At 40.7% G+C, this 22,383-nt stretch overlaps 1 protein-coding gene across 1 annotated transcript in view; it reads left to right on the forward strand.

Moving 5' to 3' along the window:
* LOC110501889 (contactin-associated protein-like 5) overlaps positions 1–22,383 on the forward strand; it is a 128,754-nt gene that overhangs the window by 68,856 nt on the left and 37,515 nt on the right. The window contains exons 4-11 of the mRNA XM_021579744.3: positions 4,933–5,080; positions 12,687–12,890; positions 13,486–13,670; positions 15,445–15,588; positions 16,658–16,925; positions 18,007–18,150; positions 18,749–18,923; positions 22,013–22,119. Of these exons, the coding sequence (XP_021435419.1) occupies positions 4,933–5,080; positions 12,687–12,890; positions 13,486–13,670; positions 15,445–15,588; positions 16,658–16,925; positions 18,007–18,150; positions 18,749–18,923; positions 22,013–22,119 (1,375 nt within the window). The remainder of the gene's footprint in view (positions 1–4,932; positions 5,081–12,686; positions 12,891–13,485; positions 13,671–15,444; positions 15,589–16,657; positions 16,926–18,006; positions 18,151–18,748; positions 18,924–22,012; positions 22,120–22,383) is intronic.

Raw genomic sequence — 22,383 nt, forward strand, 5'->3', positions numbered from 1 at the left:
GAAGAGCCAGAGCTTAATTCTGTACACATCAATATGGGAGACATACCAGCATCCTTTCAAGTAAATCAAACAGAAAATATTTATTTACAGTATGTAAACAAAGTAAACAAAGATCTCATAAGATCACAGCGTCTGTGATTATTAGCTCGTATTTCTCCCATATCAGAGAATATACAGTATATACAAGTCTGCCTTTGTCATATTCATATCTTCATGATGGACAATGTATTGTATTGTGATGAATGATGGAAATCATATTTTGTCAAAGTTTTCCATCCCAGATGCTATTCTGTGTTTTCTTCCTCATTGAACAGAGTAAATAATAGATTGTCTGTAATGTTTACCAATGTGGATGTGTAGAGTAGCATCCACTGCAGTGAGATAACAAAGTGCTTGGCGTAGGCCCCCTTGGAGAGCTTAGCTGTCTTAGCCTCCCCCGTAAGCCCAGCAACCATGGCTCTCAGGTGCTCTTTGTGCTTGACACGTAGCTAAGTCATCTTTTTGCAAGGGTGTCTAAAGTGTGTTACATGGATGATGGCCCATGTTGACTCCAATACTTCCCACAGTTGTGTCAAGTTGTCTGGAATTCCTTTGGGTGGTGGACAATTCTTGATACACACAGGAAACTGTTAAGTGTGAAAAACCCAGAAGTGTAGTTCTTGATACACTCAAACTGGTACGCCTGGCACCTACAACCATACCCCGTTCAACAAAGGCACTTAAATATTTAATCTTGCCCATTCACCCTCTGGATGGCACACATACACAATCCATCTCAATTCTCTCAAGGCTTAAACATCCTTCTTTAACATATCTCCCACTTCATCTACACTGATTGAAGTGGATTTAACAAGTGACATCAACAAGGGATCATAGCTTTCACCTCGATTCACCTGTTCAGTCTATGTCATGTGAACCAGAGTATCTGGAACCCTGAAGGGAGGAGAAGACCTCCCATTGGACTACAGGACAACAGGTGTTCTTCATGTTTTGTATACTCAGTGTATAGTCTAATAATTTTGTTATCTTGAATTCTCATATACTGAGAATATATCTTAGCAGTAGCAGCATAGCATACAGCAGGGGCGTGAATCGGTGTACCCAGGGGCTTGTGTGTGTTCAGCTGATGTATTTGACATTAGGGACCTCGTCATGAGAGAGGAAGAGTAAAGAGTCCTAATGAACAGGGAGGGAGACCGTCGGTTCAGGATGGATACAGAAATAGAATGAATGAAGTCACTGTGGGGTTGAGCTGTTTATGTAGAGAGTGCCTAACATGAAGCTCTGTCGTCCAATGGGAGGTCTTCGGCTCCCTTCAGGGTTCCAGATACTCTGGTTCACATCTGCACAGTAATTGGATGGATGCGCTGTCGCCATTTTTTCCGATCTGGAATAACAATGGCTGTTCTGAGACAGGGTTTGGTTTCCATTGTGCTTTAAAATAGATCACTCATATGGGAGAACAATCTTCCTGACATGATGCAAGATGACTGCTGGGGCTTTTTAAAAGCAAGCTGCAAAGCTTGAGGTCACTGTCCCTGCTGAATCACTTGTTATACATGTGTTTCCAAGGTTACACCATGCACTCATCAATTTAGGCCCAAACACACAAAAAAATTGGTCTTAGGTTTGCTGTATATGACTCATTTGAGAGAAAGAGATGTCATTTATCATGGTGATTTATATGACCTCCAAAGGTCTCCATGTGTTTGAACTGTTAATATGTTATATAGAAGAAAAAACAGTACTTCTTCCATGTCTACTCACTTTCTCTCACTGAATAGAGTTGAACCATGATTCTTGCAGTCTTCAGATGCTGACTCTAGGTCTTACCCAGTTCAACACGTATATTTGGGCTTGACAGTTGGGTTGAATCAAAATAAGTCATTTTGAAAAGAGAGAGAAATGTTAGAGGGAGAAAATTACAGATCAGTGTGGCACACCCATCCTATTGATGTAAGAATGTAATGACAACAGCAGATAACACTGATAAATTGTTTTCATTTGATTATTACCTGCATTTTATATCATTTTCCTTCTAGTGAGGCATTAGCGTATATACTGTTGATGAGAAGATAATTGAACGCTATTGGCCATGAGGGGGATTTTTAATATCAATAAATTAGATAGCAAAAAAATTATTGTTTTGCAGTTTTATATTAGTCAGGGAAAAGCCTTCAAAAAGATACATTCATAAATAAACCCTGCTATATAAATCCTAATAAAAGGGGGAAGAAAATCCAATACTATGAAAGCTGACACCTGCTGTGGAAAACAGAAATGGGAAAACAATTGTTAAATTGCACCATGCAGGGTACAGTATATGTTTCCAGGGCATTCTAATTCAAATAGAATGCTAATGACTTCATGCAAATGAAACATTTAAATAGCTTTGGCCATGTTATTCATGTTGTTTTGTCAAAGTGTTTTAATGAAGTAAACAACAGTGTACAACAGAAGCCACAGTGCATCACAATGTGCAGGACAGGTGTCCTTAAGGACTTCAAATTGCCAGGGACCTCGCCATACAATATTATCACGATACTTATTTTATTGCGATTTGATGTTCCAAACATATTGCTCACTATGTGTCTTCTGCAGAGAGAGAAGAGAGAGTGTGAGAAAATGAGTTTTGGTCAATCAAGGAAATAAATGTGCTGAAAATATGTTGGCTCACTATTTAAAGTAAAATTCCATCCCAAAACAACAAAACGCAGCGTCATATGATTCAAAATGCATCATACTGGCTGTATTTCTGTATTTTGAAAGTTAGATATCTTAAAAACTTGATAGCTGACATGCAAAACATTGTGGGACTATATCAATAAAGGATTAATGAAACTAATACCAAAAGAGGTAAAAAAAAAAAAAAAAGGATAGAGAACAAACTATAGGGTGAAAAATACTTGAGTTTTGGCGCAGGTGCAGCTGACTAGCGCTAAGCAACGCTACCTACAGTAGCAAAATAAATTAGATTACTTGGAGTCAAATATCGATATAATATCATCAGAAAATATACTGCGTTATGTAACTGTATTGATTCTTCCCCCATCACTAGTGTCCTTAGTCTCTATGGAGTGACCATGTAACACAACACCTGTTGTTCAGAATGGAATGGATAAAGAACAATGAAGGACCTTTCTTATTCGTTGTTTGGTTACTTTTGACCATTTGTTATTGCTTTCAATGTTTGCTTTGTGAATTCCTGAATGTTCAGTTAGGGCACACACAGTGGAGTCGATGACGTCATTTACATGATGAGCAGGTTTAATTAAACATACATTTTTAAAGGTACACTTTCTGTGGACATGAACTGAAAAATGTAATTATAAGGTCATTTGGGTCATTATCAACAGTAAAATACTCTGACACATCCTGGAAATTATCGAATGCTACCTTAATTCCATTTTACAGAATACATTATCGTACCGTATCTTTGGAGCTCCAAAACACTTTTGATCACTAGTGGGCTCATGATATCGTTGTTTCTGAGTCATTAACATATTTGGAGGCGTGCCTTTTAAGAGGCTATATTTGTTGCACCCATGAGTGAGAAGGCTGTACCAATTGAACTCCTATGTGGTTATAGTGCCCCACTAATTTAAAATGTATAGTGGATGGTTTGGAGTGGCAGCAAGTCTTAAACCTGAAATGGTTCAACATTTTGCCATTTCCTTTTGGTCTGTTTTGCCCTATTGTCACTGCCAGTTTGGAAGCCTTTGTTAAGGCCGCTAGACGTGCAAAATATATAATACACCAAATATGAATTAATATGCTGTAATGTGTAAACACTTTACCCAGCAGCCAATCTGCTTGGACCAAGCCCTTGTAATTACAGTAAAATACTGTGAAATACAAACCGCTTCCCGCCAATGAATTTCATGTATTCATTTATTCATTCATTCTGATTATGGCAGCAATTAATTTTTTACAGCATAACACAGTACATTTTACAATATTGTACTGTGTGTCATTATACAGTACTTGCTTTGATACCGTATTCATATTACAGCAGGTGTTCTGTAATATTAAATACAGAATTGTACTTGTACCACTGAGCTCTCTGTAAGCTAAATATATAAAATATGCAAATTATATATATTATATATGCAAAATATATAATACACCAAATATGAATTAATGTGCTGTAATGTGTAAACACTTTACCCAGCAGCCAATCTGCTTGGACCAAGCCCTTGTAATTACAGTAAAATACTGTGAAATACAAACCCCTCTCCTCAATGCATTTCATTCATTCATTCTGATCATGGTAGCGTTTATTGTATTGTGTATTCTATTACGCAGTACTTGCTTTGATGTCGTATTAATATTACAGTAGGTGTACTGTAATTTTGACCTTTACCATTGTCGTGTCTCTGACTGATTAAATTATGTGACAGGCATTTTATCAAATTGATTACCTAACGTTTGATTGATTACGTGATTGAATTAAACCATGCAACAATTAACTCGTTAATAACCTGGGGCACCACAGGGTGTGTTTATAGAGCTGCGGCACAACAATTCCATGTGAATCTGATAAATATAATGTGTAGACTTTCCAAGATACAATTTATGTCATCCTATCATCAGATATTATGTCCCAGACACCAACTGATCTGACATCATATTCTTTAAGTACCAATGGACACTTTCAACTGGTTGGATTACTGAAATATTGTACCTTTCCCAAAACTGTTAATGTTACCATACTCTCTCTACGTTAACATAGAGCATTCCAAGAGTCCATTATGTCTAGTGGAGAGAAAAGGGGGAAAGGTATTTATGGGGTGGTCATAAACCTCACCCAACAGGGTAAATGTAGTGACACTGCATGAACGCTGAGAAACTTGTTACATCTTATTAAACCTGTTCTCTCCCTCTTCTCTCCCCCTGCTCTCCCTCTTGTTTTCCTCCTCTGTTTGTCTGCAGAGGTTTGCGGGGAACGTGAACGCTGACGGTGTCGTCCACCACAAGTTGTCTCACTCTATCAGAAGCCGCTTCCTGCGCTTCGTCCCCCTGGACTGGAACCCCAGTGGCTGGGTGGGACTCAGAGTGGAGGTCTACGGCTGTGCCTACAGTGAGTGATCAGACCACCATCCCTTACATTCAGACCATATAGGCTGTGCCTACAGTGAGTGATCAGACCACCAGCCCTTACATTCAGACCATATAGGCTGTGACTACATTAAAGTGACCCCCAGCTCTTACAGAACACAAACACGTTCAGCTAATATCATCCTATTCTGCCATGATTCCAACCCATGTGGTAATTTGGGGGACTCCTGGACTACAAGGAAACATGTTCTAACAAGAGTGCGGTCAGACCTGTGCAGACTCTAACATCTATTACGGATGACATTGAGGCTTGTTTAAGCATTTCATCTATCATGGGGCTGATTGTATCCCCTTGTTGACAGTGGTTTCCATTAGAAAATAGCATTATGTCATTGTAACCATTGTGTAACCATCCTGTAACCATTGTGTAACCATCCTGTAATCATTGTGTAACCATTCTGTAATCATTGTGTAACCATCCTGTAATCATTGTGTAACCATCCTGTAATCATTGTGTAACCATCCTGTAATCATTGTGTAACCATCCTGTAATCATTGTGTAACCATCCTGTAATCATTGTGTAACCATCCTGTAATCATTGTGTAACCATCCTGTAATGATTATGTAACCATCCTGTAACCATCCTGTTTCGCACACTATTTAAAGAGATACTGTATAGTGTCTGCAAGGTGAAGAGACATTTTTCCTTCAAACGAGATCAAAGAAAATGCTGACCGAAACACAATCCTACCAGCTAATAGAGGTAGACAGCGACAGCCAGGCAGGCGTGCCAGTTAAGAGCCGGTTCCTGCCTGGGTAATGCTAAATAAATAAAGGGGATTCACTGGGACGCCTTTCACATACATTCTGAAGTAGCACTAACTGGATCAGCCAGTGAAATACTGCACTATGACAGTTATAATTATTCCCGAGCGAGCACTTTCAAATAATGCCGAATGGTACCACAGCATGATCCCTGTATTCATGTTGGATGAATGTGTGCTCTGCTAATACATGCAGCTTCACCAGCACCTCATTTCACTTAAACTGCAAAAAATGTAACTCCAGGGTGCTCTAATAGCAAGCAAATGAAGAGCCATATGTTACCATTGAACATGTCATAGATGGCAAACTCCCACTTATGGGCTGTTACACCGTTTAAGTACTGTAAAAATGTATATATCTATACACTACCGGTCAAACGTTTGGACACACCTACTCTTTCAAAGGTTTTTCTTTATTTTACTATTTTTGAAATTGTAGAATAATAGTGAAGACATCAAAACTATGAAATAACACATATGGAATCATGTAGTAACCAAAAAAGGGTTCAACAAATCTAAATATATTTTATATTTGAGATTCTTCAAATAGCCACTGTCTGCCTTTGCGCACTCTTGGCATTCTTTCACCCAGCTTCATGAGGTAGTCACCTGGAATGCTGCCTTAATTTTGCAAACTGCCTTCATTTTGCAAACTGCCTTCATTTTGCTGGACCCCAGGAAGAGTAGATGCTGCAGCTAATCGGGATCCATAATAAATACAAATTGAAATGCATTTCAATTAGCAAGTGATTTTTTTGTAGTTTTTTGTTTTAACCTTTAAATGAATAATAATCGACAGCAATGACTTTGTCAAAGCAACAAAATAACAAGGCCTTTACAATGACTGTGAAAATGTTAATAAATGTTGGGATCTTCCTCAAAGTCACAGAGGAACATGTAAAAATGAAGAATGTTCACAATTTAGCAAGTCTTTATTTGTATAAAACATCTGGAGAAAAACGAATCTGTAGACTCAAGTCCATGTCTATCCCATGTTTATCTCATTTTGGTTTTCGTTCACCTGCACCCTCACACTTCTGATTGATAAAGGGTCCACAAATCGGAGTTGTTTTCACTAATAATCACTTGAACTGTTGTCACTACTGTTCTGAGCATTCCCCATCATTGACAGTGCCCTGTTGTAATTGATAGCATGGTTATGTACAGTTGAAGTCGGAAGTTGACATACACCTTAGCCAAATACATTTAAACTCCATTTTTCACAATTCCTGACATATAATCCTAGTAAAAATGCACTGACTTAGGTCAGTTAGGATCACCACTTTATTTTAAGAATGTCAGAATAATAGAAGAGAGAATGATCTATTTCAGCTTTTATTTCTTTCATCACATTCCCAGTGGGTCAGAAGTTTACATACACTCAATTAGTATTTGGTAGCATTGCCTTTAAATTGTTGAACTTGGGTCAAATGTTTCGGGTAGCCTTCCACAAGCTTCCCACAATAAGTTGTGTGAATTTTGGCCCATTCCACCTGACAGAGCTGGTGTAACTAACTGAGTCAGGTTTGTAGGCCTCCTTACTCGCACACGCTTTTTCAGTTCCGCCCACAAATTTTCTATGGGATTGAGGTCAGGGCTTTGTGATGGCCACTCCAATGCCTTGACTTTGTTGTCCTGAAGCCATTTTCCCTCAATTTTGGAAGTATGCTTGGGCTCATTGTCCATGTGGAAGACCCATTTGCGACCGAGCTTTAACTTCCTGACTGATGTCTTGAGATGTTGCCTCACTATATCCACATAATTTCCCCTCCTCATGATGCCATCTATTTTGTAAAGTGCACCAGTCCCTCCTGCAGCAAAGCACCCCCACAACATGATGCTGCCACTCCCCATGCTTCACGGTTGGGATGCTGCTCTTTGGCTTGCAAGCCTCCTCCTTTTTCCTTCAAACGTCATTATGGCCAAGCAGTTATATTTTTGTGTCATCAGAACAGAGGACATTTCTCCAAAAATTACGATCTTTGACCCCGTGCAGTTGCAAACCGTAGTCTGGCTTTTTTATGGAGGTTTTGATGCAGTGGCTTCTTCCTTGCTGAGTGGCCTTTCAGGTTATGTCGATATAGGACTCGTTTTACTGTGGATATAGATACTTTTGTACCTGTTTCCTCCAGCATCTTCACAAGGTCCATTGCTGTTATTCTGGGATATATTTGCACTTTTCGCACCAAAGTACGTTCATCTCTAGGAAACAGAACGTGTCTCCTTCCTGAGCGGTATGACGGCTGCATGGTCCCATGGTGTTTATACTTGTGTACTATTGTTTGTACAGATGAACGAGGTATGTTCAGGAGTTTGGAAATTGCTCCCAAGGATGAACTAGTCTTGTGGAGGTCTCCAATTTTTTTTATGAGGTCTTTGCTGATTTATTTTGATTTTCCCATGATGTCAAGCAAAGAGGCACTGAGTTTGAATGTAGGCCTTTGTAATACATCCACAGGTACACCTTCAATTGACTCAAATGATGTCAATTAGCCTATCAGAAGATTCTAAATCCATGACATCATTTTCTTAAATTTTTTAAGCTGTTTAAAGGCACAGTCAACTTAGTGTATGTAAACTTCTGACCCACCTGAATTGTGATACAGTGAATTATAAGTGAAATAATCTATCTGTAAACAATTGTTGGAAAAATGACACAAAGTGCACAAAGTAGATGTCCTAACCGACTTGCCAAAACTATAGTTTGTTAACAAGACATTTGTGGAGTGGTTGAAAAACGGGTTTTATATAAGGTTCCGACTTCAACTGTACATCAGGGGATCGGTTTACAAATTACTCCATGATTGACATTTTAAACCAACATTTATTCTTCCAAGAGCACCGAATCCTAGTGTCTCCCATCGTCTAATTAACGTCACTTTGAATGGCCCAAAACATTTAAACAAAAGGCATAACACTTCACACGCATTCTCTACTTTATGTATGTTACATGATACACTGTTTGATAGGAGCACACCTCTGTGTTGCTCCTCTTTGAACTATCCGCCATCCGCCTATCCGCCATTCCACAAACTGGATAACACTGTAACGATACATCCATAGCACTTACAGTAAGTACAATGAATCATATCAAAATTCAAAGTTCTTTATGAACTCATGAAACAATCCAACCATGACAATTTAATTCACACAGTAACATTCATTGCGTCGTTTCAAGTTTCATCAGTCTTCACACCTCTCCTGGATTCAGTGACCCTAGGACTTCTGTGGGAATGTCTCTTCATCGAGATTACCACAGATAAGGTGTGTTTGACCCCTATGATAGCCCATGGATGGTCTGCCATTCAAACAATGCCATAAATCATGATTGAATCATCACGTTGGGCCTCTGTGCCAGCAAGTCATTAGAGGCATCTTCATCACTGGCCTTCATTATCGTTGACATTTGTTCGCTCTCTATTTTCCACTACATTCATGTCATTGTCAATAAATATATTTTCTGAATTTAGTTGCGAGTAGAATTATGTTACAATGCAAATGTTATGTGTAAAATAGTTTTTTTTATGTCATTTTGCACTAAACCTCCATTGCACTGCACTGCTTTGTAATACCTTTTGCATAGCTGGCCCTCATCATCCAACTATGGGTCACTGCAGCCCAATATAGATGGCGGAGTATGGGTCACTGCAGCCCAATATAGATGGCGAAGTATGGGTCACTGCAGCCCAATATAGATGGAGGAGTATGGGTCACTGCAGCCCAATATAGATGGCGGAGTATGGGTCACTGCAGCAATATACAGTGCCTTGCGAAAGTATTCGGCCCCTTTGAACTTTGCGACCTTTTGCCACATTTCAGGCTTCAAACATAAAGATATAAAACTGTATTTTTTTGTGAAGAATCAACAACAAGTGGGGCACAATCATGAAGTGGAACGACATTTATTGGATATTTCAAACTTTTTTAACAAATCAAAAACTGAAAAATTGGGCTTGCAAAATTATTCAGCCCCTTTACTTTCAGTGCAGCAAACTCTCTCCAGAAGTTCAGTGAGGATCTCTGAATGATCCAATGTTGACCTAAATGACTAATGATGATAAATACAATCCACCTGTGTGTAATCAAGTCTCCGTATAAATGCACCTGCACTGTGATAGTCTCAGAGGTCCGTTAAAAGCGCAGAGAGCATCATGAAGAACAAGGAACACACCAGGCAGGTCCGAGATACTGTTGTGAAGAAGTTTAAAGCCGGATTTGGATACAAAAAGATTTCCCAAGCTTTAAACATCCCAAGGAGCACTGTGCAAGCGATAATATTGAAATGGAAGGAGTATCAGACCACTGCAAATATACCAAGACCTGGCCGTCCCTCTAAACTTTCAGCTCATACAAGGAGAAGACTGATCAGAGATGCAGCCAAGAGGCCCATGATCACTCTGGATGAACTGCAGAGATCTACAGCTGAGGTGGGAGACTCTGTCCATAGGACAACAATCAGTCGTATATTGCACAAATCTGGCCTTTATGGAAGAGTGGCAAGAAGAAAGCCATTTCTTAAAGATATCCATAAAAAGTGTAGTTTAAAGTTTGTCACAAGCCACCTGGGAGACACACCAAACATGTGAAAGAAGGTGCTCTGGTCAGATGAAACCAAAATTGAACTTTTTGGCAACAATGCAAAACGTTATGTTTGGCGTAAAAGCAACACAGCTGAACACACCATCCCCACTGTCAAACATGGTGGTGGCAGCATCATGGTTTGGGCCTGCTTTTCTTCAGCAGGGACAGGGAAGATGGTTAAAATTGATGGGAAGATGGATGGAGCCAAATACAGGACCATTCTGGAAGAAAACCTGATGGAGTCTGCAAAAGACCTGAGACTGGGACGGAGATTTGTCTTCCAACAAGACAATGATCCAAAACATAAAGCAAAATCTACAATGGAATGGTTCAAAAATAAACATATCCAGGTGTTAGAATGGCCAAGTCAAAGTCCAGACCTGAATCCAATCGAGAATCTGTGGAAAGTACTGAAAACTGCTGTTCACAAATGCTCTCCATCCAACCTCACTGAGCTCGAGCTGGGAGGAATGGGAAAAAAATTTCAGTCTCTCGATGTGCAGAACTGTTAGAGACATACCCCAAGCGACTTACAGCTGTAATCGCAGCAAAAGGTGGCGCTACAAAGTATTAACTTAAGGGGGCTGAATAATTTTGCACGCCCAATTTTTCAGTTTTTGATTTGTTAAAAAAGTTTGAAATATCCAATAAATGTCATTCCACTTCATGATTGTGTCCCACTTGTTGTTGATTCTTCACAAAAAAATACAGTTTTATATCTTTATGTTTGAAGCCTGAAATGTGGCAAAAGGTCGCAAAGTTCAAGGGGGCCGAATACTTTCGCAAGGCACTGTAGATGGAGGAGTATGGGCGAGTAGGTGTGTCGAAAGGAGTGGATGTTTGAAAAGCGAATCAGCTAATTGGGGAGATTTGTTGCCTCTCAAGACGGTTTGTCATGGCTGCCAACCTGAGGGTTCTTCCTTTTTGTGTATCACGGCCGTGTCGCCTACGGTAGCTAACGTGGCCATTTTTTTCTCTCACATAATTTTATTTCAAGTAGGATAGCACCCTACACAATAAATAACTAATAGTTATAACTATCTTAATGTCTCATTGATACATACATACATACATACATACAGTGCCTTGCAAAATTATTATTTCCTATTTGGTTGCATTACAACCTGTAATTTAAATAGATTTTTATTTGGATTAGATGTAATGGATATACACAAAATAGTCAACATTGGTGAAGTGAAATGAGAAAAAAATTACTTAAAAAAATAAATTAAAAATTAAAACTGAAATGTGGTGCGTGCATATGTATTCATCACCTTTGCTATGAAGGCCCTCAATAAGATCTGGTGCAACCAATTACCTCCAGAAGTCAACAAGACATTTGTGGAGTGGTTGAAAAACAAGTATTAATGACTCCAACCTAAGTGTATGTAAACTTCCGACTTCACCTGTATAATCATCTCATACCAGCTAAGTTATTAACTTTTCATATTTGGGTATATACATATGGGTAAAAACCTTGGAGTTTAAATGAATCCTAACCTTCTTTATCACACGGTGACTTCCACTGAAACACAATACTGTCTCATTAGATTGAGTAAACCATTTGAAAAAACAAGGGGAATTCTAGCATGTTGTTTGTGTGTTCATGACTGTGTTGGACATTCTTTAAATTAAGTGATAGTTCCAAAAGGTATTTGCATATGATACAATGTAAAGCAAACCTTTTTTGAACAGCTTGCCCAAACATGTCTTCTACTCATAGCTTCCCTTGTTTCTCTAGGCACATCACCCTTCTTCTGTTCTGCATTGGAATAGCAGGTGCATTTTAGAGATTTCATTATTTACTCAGACAGCTTTACTTACACAAACTGAATCCCAACAGAAAATATAATGCATCCAGGCTTTAAAAAACAGGAATTCAACGTTTCCCCTGCTGCTGTAACTTACTACATTATGTCTTCAGTTCAGGCCCATCCACATGAACTGAGCACTGAGCAGAGACACAGTGTTAGGGAATCTATTAGACAGAGCTAGAGAATTGTGATAAAAGTATGTCAAAAAAATTGCAAGTTTGACATGTACTTCCAATCAAAAGTTGTGGTGAAAATGTTATACTGTTGAGAGAAATGGGACTTGCCACTTGAATTCCCCTCAAAATTAGTGGCAACAGAAAACTCACAGCTCAGATGTGACAGAGAGAGCTATCGTTGGGGCAATTTTTGAAAACACGATGATTCTTTGATCTTCTCTCAATCCCCTAGAATCGTATGTGGCAGACTTTGATGGCAGAAGCTCGCTACTCTACCGGTTTAACCAGAAGTCCATGAGCACGGTGAAGGATGTGATCTCGCTGAGCTTCAAGAGCCGCCAGGCTGAGGGGGTGCTGCTCCATGGAGAGGGACAGAGGGGCGACTACATCACACTGGAGCTGCACCGGGGCAAGCTGGCCCTCTACCTAAACCTAGGTGAGTTAGTTACACCAGGGCAGGTTGGCCCTCTACCTCAACCTGGGTGAGTTAATCACACCGGGGCAGGTTGGCCCTCTACCTCAACTTGGCTCACATAACTCAGGGTTTAGAGGTTAGAGGTCATTGGTAATAGGACACAAGGAACTCGGACTGCAGATAAAATAGTATTTTGAACCATTTAAAAGCAGACTGGGGAGCAGTCTGGGAGGGTAACTGGATGTTTGTGTTCCGATACCCTTCCAGTTACCACTGCTGCTGAGCTCCATTTACAAGATAGACTCAGACTGTTAAGGATCCGCATTGAGAGCAGCTGAGCTGGGAAAGAGGATTCTTAAATGACTATCTTGTCTGCATTTCCTATGAGAGAACCTCTTCTTTCAATACAAATCAAATCAAATGGTCCCTATGGCAACCATAAAGATCCACATTGTGAACATCTGAGTCTGGGGAAGACTGTTCTAGTACTCCGTTTTGGGATTGTCTTGTGAGCACATTCTTTCAGACCTCTTCTTTCCTCAATATACTGGACTGTTTTATGATCTATATCAAACTAACCATATAATCTTGCTCTCTGTCTGTTCTCTGTCTTCAGATGACACAAGGCTGCGGTTCAGCAGTGGTCGTGTTGCGGTCACTCTCAGCAGTCTTCTGGACGACCAGCACTGGCACTCTGTCCTCATCGAGCGCTTCAACAAGCAGGTCAACCTCACCGTGGACACCCACACACAGCACTTCAGGACCAAGGGGGAAGGAGACTCCCTGGAGGTGGACTATGAGGTGTGTCTATCCAAACATCCAGAATATTCCTTTACAGTAGGTCTGAAAAGATTACACCACCAGCACCCAGTCAGAAAAACACTTTAAACTTATGCCATGGTAAGATTAAGAGTAATACTTGGGGTTCTGTTTTAACAAACTTAACGCAATGGTAAGTCTAAACGCTTGGCAATAGCACTATAGCTTCGGAAGTGTGTGATATTTTTTTTGATTTTCACTATCACAATTATCGGTTTTCTTTCTGGCGTTGACGTGAAAGTGCTGGGTTTTGATGAATAAGCAAGTTGTGCATGTGTCGAGACTTGGCCCCTCACTGGCCAATCAGAATGTGCTACATGGCAAAATATGTGGTTTCTTCAGTTTTTTTATTTACTGTCTTTTATGCATTGTGTTGGAGTCAACTCCAATTCCAATGTTAATCGGTTATAGTTTGTTAAATGGTTTACAGAAACGAAATAAGAAAATGTAGACCTATCCCATCTTTGCTAAATAGGTTAACTTGAACCCATTTGCAGTCCACATTATTCTAAGTATTTGCAAGGCTTCAATAGCGTTCATGCTGATATAGGGGCTAGGCCTAGTGTAAATTGCATTATGGCTGTGCATGGGCATACCAAAGATTGTCAATAAGCAAGATTCAATTCATTTTTGATAAGGCCTAAAAAGACAACAAATAATTCTAATCAAATTCTAAACAAAATGAAACAATATCTTGTTTTATATAGGCTTGATCACTCTTACAGCACCATCATTTCTCCCCGTTGGCATATACTATTAAAACAATTCAGACTATGGAGGGTTTTACACACATCCAAAACGGGACCTGCATGTTTGAAATAATGTGGGCCTGCTTTGGTGATTAAGATTTATTTTCCAAGCGGCCTCAGGAGCCAAACCCTTTATTGACTACTTCACGATTGCATTGGGCAGACAAAAAAAAAGCCTTAATTGAGAGGAGGGAAGGCTGTGCTTGTCACGTCTGTTCCCGCTCCCCCTCTCTGGCGCTCAAGGTCGCCAGGCTGCTCATCATTACGTACACCTGTCACCATCGTTACGCGCACCAGCGCTTCATCTGACTCACCTGGACTCCATCACGTCATTGATTGCCTACCCTATATCTGTCACTTCCTCAGTTTCATCCCCCATGTCTGCATTGATGTTGTTTTGTTTCTCTTGTCCAGACGCTGGTCTTGTTTAGTTTCATGTTTATTTCATATTAAATCCTCACCCTGTACTTGTTTCCCGTCCCCCAGCATCTGTGGTTACGGAACCGTTATAGAATGCAGACACTACAATTTATTAATTTTTTTGGTGATGTTGGGTCCGGGTGCCGCTGCCGAAGCAATCCTCAGCTGGTTCGAGAGGTTCACATGTCTCGGTTGGCTCGGCAGGCTCCCACGCCATGCCTCAACCAGCTCAACTGCGTTACCGCTCTTAAATATCCCTCTCAGCACTGCCTGAAATTAGCACTTTGGATCTTGTTTTTAAGGGAACACGTCAAATATTTCCACCCCGTCATCTGAGTGCAAGCGAGCTGATATAGGACATGTAAATTGCCGAACCTGGCGTTAGGGCTGGAAAATGCCAGCGTGGCAGTTTTTACATGATGAAATTAAAAACTAGCGTGCGCTTGACGCTAGCACCCCTTTAACGAAAATAGAGCCCTTGGTATATCTCTTTAGAATCTCTTTTCAACGTGACACCTAACACTCAAAGGACTTTTCTTCTTTTTCGTTCTAACATGTCTATACTTCACCCTCTTTCGTCATCATAGCTCAGCTTTGGGGGCATCCCACTGCCAGGTAAGCCTGGTACCTTCCTGAGGAAGAACTTCCATGGCTGCATTGAGAACCTCTACTACAATGGGATCAACATCATCGACCTAGCCAAGCGACGCAAGCCTCAGATCTACAGCGTGGTAAGAGCTTTTCAACTATACATTTTTTATGAATAGGCCAAGGCCCAAGTTTATTTTACACTGCATTACCAATATATTCACTTATGTATGTGATAATGCTCCATTTTGTTAGAAGTGGAGGTTAACAACACATAACCTTAGAGAGCCAAAGGACCATAACATTTGTTGAGTAATAAACCGTCAGATTGCAGATAGGGAAGCAGGGATTTACAGAGTGCGTGGCGAGAACCACTCTTAGCTGAGAAAACCTCTTGTTTTGGAAAAGAGATCCGGGCTCAGTGATGAGGGGGAGCAGGAGCTGTAGAAGTATTATTAGTAGGATAGAGGTAGATTGCATTATTTAAGCTATATGTCAGGGTCTAGTGCAGACCCTAAATTACATCTTCAATGGATATGAACTTTAAGTAACCTTCTGGCTCAGTGTTGTTAGAGCCCCAAACACAAATAAATCTCACCTTACCTCTAACAATAAATCCACTAACACTGAAATAGAACTAAAGTTATCAATGATTCCTGAACACAATAATCCTGTGTCTCAGTGTCAGCCTATTGAAACAGAATCACTCTGAAATCAAGTTTGGTGGAGTTGATGGAAGAGTCCCTGTGAAAGGTTTAGTTGCTGCCATTCCATGTCACCGCGATCAATGATGTGTTCATCCCCACACTGCTCTGACCTTTTCCTGTGTACAGGAACTCATGTCCTCTGTACTGGCTCTTCCTGTCCCTAGGAGTCACAGTTGGGCTGGTAGTGACATTTAACCCTGCTCCCTGTAGAGTTAATTTTGTCTCTCTCATTCCCTCGTTCTCCCTCTCTCCCACTCTATCTCTTTCTGTATTATTCCCCTCATACTCTTTCTCTTCGTCTCTTTATCTCTCTCAATACTTACTTGTTTTTGTCTCTTTCTCCATCTCTCTCTCCTTTCTAGAAAGGGAGGGAGTGTTTGTAGTAATTAATAGCAGCACTAGACTTACAGAGTTGGCATAATTGTTTAATTAACCCTGAAATGTTGAGAGTTGATGTGAATCAGGGCAAGGTGACTGTAAGACTGTGTTCCATTTGTGTCACCAGGGCAATGTGACCTTCTCGTGCTCTGAGCCTCAGCTGGTGTCCACTACCTTCCTGAGCTCCAGCAGCAGCTTCCTGTCGCTCCCGGCCACGCTGTCTGCTTCGGGGGGCTTCGCTGTGCGTTTCCAGTTCAGAACGTGGAACCCAGATGGGCTACTGCTCTCTACCCGGCTGGCCCTGGAGCCCCAGAGACTGGAGCTGCAGATCAGCAACAGTCGGCTGCGCCTGACCCACCACATGTCAGCCCAGCAGAAAGAAGAGGTCTCCACCGGTGAGGGCCCCTAGTCTAGCTGACCCAGACCCACTCTATGCTGGAATCAGTGGTTCTGTCTATGGGGACTCAGAGTAGAAAAGGCTCTTTGTTCCAGTGAAGCAGGCAGACAATGAGAAACCCATTTTATTATTGCAGAGAAGGCATTTGTGACTCTGAATGTTTGTGGTTTTCCACATAAATAGTCTGATAGTGATAGTAAAGATTATGAGAAAAGATTATAAGAGAGAATCCATTCAGCTGGCTCTGTGCTTATCTCTTTTGAGTTCACACACAATGAGAAGCATTTGGTTTTGTCCATTTCCCACTATGGGGAAATGAAATATGCTCTGTCTCGCTAATCCTGTAGAAATAACTAAATCCAAAAACACAGAATCTCTCCATGCAGACAGACATAGTTAGGTTTGTGTCATTTTGGACTGATCTCAATCACTGCAACGTAATCCAGATGTGATCAGAAAGAACATGCTGAGGTCGTCCTCCAATCTATTGCATGTCAGAGGCTTTTCAGTCAACGTTTGCACCAGGTGTGATTTTCGTTTGTTTGTTTCAAACTATTTACTGCTTGAAATATAGCGCATTTAATCGCGTTCCATGGTAATTCTCTTAGCCTGCAACTTCACTCTAACACTGCAGGCAGATGGCAAGCACAGAGGGGATTGTAGACACACAGCTTGGATGCCCTTCACTGTAAAAGCCTGAGTTTAATTAAATCAAAAAGCAAAGATTATACCTCTGAGGTTTTTCCATTGGTTCCTTCTCAAAATGGAACCACAAACACAACAGACTGGGGGTTGTGGGTGATCCTTTGTTTATTTGATAGTGTGGGGGGAAACGATATGAAATGTGTGTGTAGCGTGTAGGGAGAGCCATAAAGTCAACACCAGCAACAGATTGAATGCAGAGCTTTGTTGCGGACAAACAAGATTAGAAATATAAATATAAAAAATGTACTCTAAAATTGTTTTCTTAAAATGCTTTTGTAACAGTGTAGTTACTATTGTAAAACCACAGTCATATGCAGAGATTGATCGTGTCTTTATAAACGGTTTATCTCATAACTGACCCCATGTGTCCACAGGTCACAGAGTGAATGATGGACTGTGGCACTCTGCGAGTCTTAGCTCCCGAGGTCTCCAGGTCACCATGACTCTGGACAATGAGCCGTCCTCAACTATGGAGCTGGGAGACCACATGGAGGCAGGAGACAGCCTTTACTTCGGAGGTAAGAGGACAGGTAGTATGACTAAAAGTTACATTTTAAAATATGCTTGGGTATGACTTGATACATCTGTGGACTGTAATACCTACGAAGTCTCACTCTTTGTTATCATCACTTCAATCCCTTAGTGGAGTTGACATTGCCTTGTAGGCAGAGATTGACGTAATACATCCCTGTACAAACTTTAGCTTCCCAGAACATGTGAATCTAAAATCTTCTGATAGCTGGTGTTTTATTAAGCTGCTTTTAAAAAGCTTCAACTTGCATAGTGGCATGTCTTGACAGGTTTAAAGTTGCTCTCTTTTCTTGGGGGGGGGTGGGGGGGGGCAACTTCTCTCTCAGCCATAACGGAGATTAAAAAACTGTACAGGATTGTCACACTGAAGATGAAAAAAACTATATTAATGTGCATGTACTGTTTAAATCATTTCCATTTTCGTAATTTCTACTTGTATGCCTCCAGTCAGTAAATCAGTCAGCACACCACCCTCTTAGCATCTTAACATATTTGTGTAAGCCTCTTTTGTTGCATTATTACAGTAGAAGCTGATTTGGCAGATGTTTGGTTACGTAAACATCCCTCTGCTGTGTGTTCCATTAGGCTGCCCCTCCTCGTCCTCCAGTGACTCGTACTGTGAGAACCCCACATTGGCGTTCCAGGGGTGCATGCGTCTCTTCTCCATCAACAGCCAGCCCATGGACCTGAACCTGGTGCACCAAGGACGACTAGGAGACTACAAGGAGCTGCAGTTTGACACATGTGGCATCCATGACAGGTATCACCTTTTTAAATAAAAATAAATATCCAACTTTATTTAACCTGGTAGGCCAGATGAGAACAAGTTCTCATTTACAACTGCGACCTGGCCAAGATAAAGCAAAGCAGTGCGACAAAAAACACAACAGAGTTACACACAAACAAACGTACAGTCAATAACACAATATAAAAAAATATATGTACCATGTGTGCAAATGTAGGGAGGTAAGGCAATAAACAGGCCATAGAGGCGAAATAATTACAATTTAGCATTAACACTGGAGTGATAGTGTGCAGATGATGATGTGCAAGTAGAGATACTGGGGTGCAAAATAGCAAGAAGATGAATAACAATATGGGGATGAGGTAGTCAGTCGGGTGTGCTATTTACAGATTGGCTGTGTACAGGTACAGTGATTGGTAAGCTGCTCTGACAGCTGATGCTTGAAGTTAGAGTGGGAGATATAAGTCTCCAGCTTCAGTGATTTTTGCAATTCGTTCCAGTTATTGGCAGCGGAGAACTGGAAGGAAAGGCGGCCAAAGGAGGTGTTGGCTTTTAGGATGACCAGTGAATTACTGCATACAGTATTTGAATTTTGAAGTGATGTGACAATGTTGCAATACCTTGACAACAAAGTCAAGGTATTGGAGTGGCCATCACAAAGCCTTGACCTCAATCCCATAGAAAATGTTTGGGCAGAACTGAAAAAGCGTGTGCCAGCAACTAGGCCTTCAATCCTGACTCAGTTACACCAGCTCTGTCAGGAGGAATGGGCCAAGATTCACCCAATTTATTGTGGGAAGCTTGTGGAAGGCTACCCAAAATGTTTCACCCAAGTTAAACAGTTTAAAGGCAACGCTACCAAATACTAATTGAGTGTATGTAAACTTCTGACCCACTGGGAATATGGTGAATGAAATAAAAGCTGAAATAAATAATTCTTTCTACTATTATTCTGACATTTCACATTCTTAAAATAATGTGGTGATCCTAACTGACCTGAGACAGGGTATTTTTACTAGGATTAAATGTCAGGTTTTTGGAAACTGAATTTAAATGTATTTGGCTAAGGTGTGTGTAAACTTCCGACTTCAACTGTATCTGTCAAATACAGTATGTGGCAACTAGGACCCAATACATTAGTTACAGCAAGCACCACATGAATAATCTGATGTCTACATGCAAAACAATACTTTAAATAGTTTAGTCACTATTTCAGGATCTGCCACATGGAGTGTTTTAGGGAAGCTGGAGATTTAAACAGAGATAAAGCGCCCATTTCTGAAGGACTTTGTATTCTCTTCCTGTGGTGAGGATTAAGCACTGTTTATGCTTGTGAAGTTCCAGTAATCAACACAATCAAATACATTCTTCCATTTCCGTCTTCAACCTTTTCAATAATGCTTACCTACTTATAATTGCGCAACCTCCACAGTAATGGACTAATCACTACAATCAAACAAGATTACTCCATCATCCTGGCAGTTGTTCTCTCTATCCTTTTACCTTTTCAGAATGTTTCAAAACAGTGATTGATCCTTCCTGCTGCTCAACACTCTTCCTGTTTATTAATAGTAAAACATAGCAGATCTAGGCCTCCCTCTCTCTCCATCACCAATTCTCCAGCTTTAAAACATTCATGAGCAGCTGTCATCCTCCAGGACCGTGCCAGGTTTAGGTTGATTGTCCCCTAACAGCCAGTGCAGGTTGACTGGCAGACCACAGCTTTCATGTGCCACCTCGGAGAGGAGGCCAAGGGTCCCTCTGACTCTTCAATATAGCCATTAGGAGACATGCCCAACCCATCGCTTTGGCCTGTGACATATATTACACAAAAGCAATTCATTTCTTTGTCACCGATGAACCTAATTACGTAAAACAGAAAGCTCTCAGAATATTGCTAATTTTGTTGAACAAGAGCGTTCCTCGCCATTCACCTTTACCACAAACTTCACTGACCGATGTATCGCGGAGAAACAGTTCTGAAAGTTGAGCAGCATCATTATATGGTCCACGAAAGCCCCTTCAATGTGCATGAATAAAAATAACATAGCAATAATTTAACCATCACCTGAACATTATCCGGAAAACAGTTGACTCCCTTTGTAAAGCTAAATAGGTAAATGGAATTTGGAAAGGCTGTGTTGTATGCACAACCCCCACTAAATCAGAGCTCCCCCTGGGACAGGATTCACAATTAAAGCTGAATTAAATAATACTATTTAAAAAATGATAGTAATTTTGGAAGTTCGAGAGGTATGAGGAAGGCACTATTAATCGAAGTGTCTTTCATTAGCCAATCAGACATTTCACTGGGAATGCTTCTGCATATTGTTAACAGGGAGAGGGGTGAGGAGAGGGGGTTGGGTTGCTGACACCTACCATAGCCATGCATGTTTATGCAGTGACTTTGTTTACAAACTAATGCCTGCACAAACACCTGCCTTACTTACACTGAAATCAGTTTGGCTGGTTCAATTGAATTTGAGACGCCACCAAAAAGGAAAATAACCAACATGTTATGAAAATCCGAACAGTAAACTCAATATTCTGTTTGGTAAAATCTTCAGACACTAAGGAGTTTTGTATGCAGATGCTCTGATCTTTAAACAGCTCCCTGTGAGATTAGTCTGTCATGAATAATTACAGCTGTTTTGTTGTTAAGTAGATATCACAACACCTGTCATTGTCAGTCAAGTGGGAAAGGGGGATACCTAGTCAATTGTACAACTGAATGCATTCAACTGAAATGTGTCTTCCACATTTAACCCAATCCCTCTGAATCAGAGAGGTGCGGAAGGCTGCCATAATCAACATCCACTTATTCGGGAACCCGGGGAACAGTGGGTTAACTGCCTTGCTCAGTGGCAGATGACAGATTTTTAGCTTGTCAGCTCAGGTTACTGGCCCAACACTCTAACCAATTGACTACCTGCAGCCCTAGTGTGTATGTTGTAGTGTCATCAAACCGTTGACTCCAGCTAGTTCATTTAGGTCAGAGTGGGAGCAACCACATTGTTTTAGCATCGCTGTCTCCATGGCTTTGCCTCTCTGGTACTAGGTTACTTGTACTCCTTCCCACTGTCTGATCTTCCCTGTCTCTCCAGATGTCTGCCCAACTTCTGTGAACATGGAGGGCAGTGTTCACAGTCCTGGAGCCATTTCTACTGCGACTGCTCTGGCACAGGATACACTGGAGCCACCTGCCACAACTGTGAGTCCCCACCTGCTCTTCAGTCAATTCAGGAAGTGAAATTCCCATTCCAATTTTCTTCAATGCTTGTCAAGTTTTGGTATACTTTCTGACTTGAATTTAAATGGAATTGACCCTGACCATGCAATATACACTGTTTAATTTAAATAAACAATTTATTCTCACTATTTCCATATCTAATATGTTGTTGTAGTGCTTAGCCATTGATTGTTTGGTGAGATATGCGACTCTGTAGTTATTGCTAGGCCACCATCACATTTGAAA

Source organism: Oncorhynchus mykiss, chromosome 22, assembly GCF_057628025.1.
Source record: "Oncorhynchus mykiss isolate SJ-2025 chromosome 22, ASM5762802v1, whole genome shotgun sequence".
Lineage (NCBI taxonomy): Eukaryota > Metazoa > Chordata > Actinopteri > Salmoniformes > Salmonidae > Oncorhynchus > Oncorhynchus mykiss.